Source organism: Triticum dicoccoides, chromosome 1B (assembly GCF_002162155.2).
Source record: "Triticum dicoccoides isolate Atlit2015 ecotype Zavitan chromosome 1B, WEW_v2.0, whole genome shotgun sequence".
Classification (NCBI taxonomy): Eukaryota; Viridiplantae; Streptophyta; class Magnoliopsida; order Poales; family Poaceae; genus Triticum; species Triticum dicoccoides.
In genome coordinates this window covers 52,741,551-52,743,876 of record NC_041381.1, presented here as the reverse complement: position 1 = coordinate 52,743,876, position 2,326 = coordinate 52,741,551, and the positions used below count along the sequence as shown (strand labels likewise).

Here is a 2,326-nt window from a genome sequence, read left to right as displayed (position 1 = left end):
TATAGGCCATAAAAGTTATGAAGAAATACAGGCAAAGCACAAAAGACATTGGATAAATAAGATGAAGTGGCGGACATCGGCCAGCCACAGGACAGCTGCTCGAGAGAGTCGGACTTCAAATTACTGGGTCTCGACACCCGTCTGTTCTCACAAGCACGGCGAGAAACTTGGGCGAGGTATAGGCTTCGGATGGAGGAGCAGAGGGCTAGTTACCTGGAGGGCCCCCGACACTTTAATTTTTTTTTTAAACTGTATTGTAATCCTTAAGTTTTTTTTGGAGTAATACAAGAATTTATTCAAAAAAAAAGTTACCTGGAGGGCCGTTGACTACATGTATATGTATCCAAGTATCTGGTTACAACTTAAAAAGAATGCACCTGTAAAATTGGTTATGGTCTGATATTTTGTGGCTGGCCTTTGTCTCATTTTGTGACTGGCCTTAGTATACGACCTTTGAATCCCTTAATACCTCTTTAGGATCGGTTGTTATGAGGGACAGCCTTACCGTGCGGGATTGCGAGATTAAAATGAGGAGGGGATCCATTTCTTCGTGTACCTGGTGCCATCTGCCGTGGAACTTTGACCGACTAAATTGTCGGTTTGGTGCCCTAGCTAGATCAATGCACATATGTAGAAATAGGAGCTATCGCGCTTGGTCGCTTTCGGCAATAGAGTACCCAAGTTGCCTAGTTGGTAAGACTGTTCTTTTTTGTGTTGTTAAGCTCCGTAATTCACAGCTGCATCCAGGACCAAAATATGTTGCTAGATGACCTGCTCATTCATTATTGACGGGGGATTGTACATATGAGAAGAGATTCATTTAGGACAGATCACTTGTGTATAAGAAGGCCAATGAGTTCACCTGCGACGCCACAATGCTCTGTCATCTGTTGATCTATGTTTGTCACCGGGGACTTCTTGTTGACCCCCTTGAACGCATCCTCGCATCTACCACCGGCGCCCTTGGCACCCAACACGAGATTCCTTGCGCCGACATAGTTCCCGCCATCAAAACCGGGGCGAGCGTCGATCTCGAGGTCGTTGGCGGCATCAACATAGGCCCCGAGGCAGATGTTCAACGCGCCTCCTTCAGGTGTGCCTTGGACATCCTTGGCTAAGTTGTGGATGACCTCGACGTTGTGGTCAGCAGTGTTAATTGCGACCTGCAGTGCGGCGCTGGCAAGGTCGTGCTCGGTGGTGGCGTAGGCGCTCTTTGGGTCGACGTTCAACACTGCCAGGCACAACAAGGCGTTTGTGGTCTTCTTGCATGTCTTGACGAGGAGGGTGGCGTCGGCATCGATGGCAGGGAAACCAAAGGACAAGGCCGCAAGCACAATAAGAACAATAGCTATGGATCTTGTTGTGTTCGCCATTGCAGTTTTCAGTTTGCACCTGGCTGGGCGTTGTTGTGTTGGTGTAGTATATGTGACTCTTTCATCTATATATGTAAGACATGCGCAAGGGAAAATCCTTATGATAGGATCCGCCTGAAGGATGGTATATTTATTCCTTTCTCTACATCAAATTTAATAGCAAACTGAATTAATCTAGCGAATCAAATAGTGATTTAGTCACTTAAATGTGCAATATACCAAATCAACAAAATAAATGTACTCTATATACTTTCACTGAGTTTAGAAATCCCATCCTAGTACCTTTTCTTTACTAGTCAATGTGTACGTGCAATGCACGTTAATTTGGAAGTATATTAAGTGCATGCAGATATTAAGTAGGATATTATTTGCGTGTTATTATGTGATTAACACTATGTTTGACATGAAATTAACTGCACACTAAACGTGTTGAGCGCTCGACATTGAAGCAGTCTAGGTCATTGGATTGATATGATTTGATGACCGAGATTAATTGGATCTGCCTCTTTGGGTCTTTTTATATTGGTATAGATGAAAGAAAATACAAATCTTCAAAAGAAATCCTATCAAATCAATTAATAATGTAAAATTGTGCTCTCAATAGATAAGTAGTAAATGTACCGACATTAACTGTAGCAAATCAAATATATTGTGATTTTGGTTCAGTGCCTTTTTTAGGGAAGATTTTGGTTCAGTGCCGATATATTTGCTCACCGATTGGGTAGTACGAGTTCCCTAATGTACGGTTTTCTAGGTTTCTCGGCCCAGTTTTTCTGTTACATTTTTTCTGCTCAAGTATTGATTTTGATGTTCCTCAAAAAAAAGTATTGATTTTGATTTTTCTTTTCTTGCTCATTAAAGGCAAGAAATACAAACTTTTATTTACGCTTGTCATGATATTTTAGAAAACTGTTTTTTTTTGCAGGAGGAAAATTGACTGTGCTCTTCAAAAA

At 42.0% G+C, this 2,326-nt stretch overlaps 1 protein-coding gene across 1 annotated transcript; it reads right to left on the bottom strand.

Moving 5' to 3' along the window:
• Positions 1–757: 757 nt before the first annotated feature.
• Positions 758–1,373, bottom strand: LOC119300997 (pectinesterase inhibitor 12-like). Its single transcript, XM_037577901.1, has one exon. The coding sequence runs from the start codon at positions 1,371–1,373 to the stop codon at positions 831–833; it is 543 nt and encodes a 180-aa protein (XP_037433798.1). The 3' UTR covers positions 758–830.
• Positions 1,374–2,326: the final 953 nt, after the last annotated feature.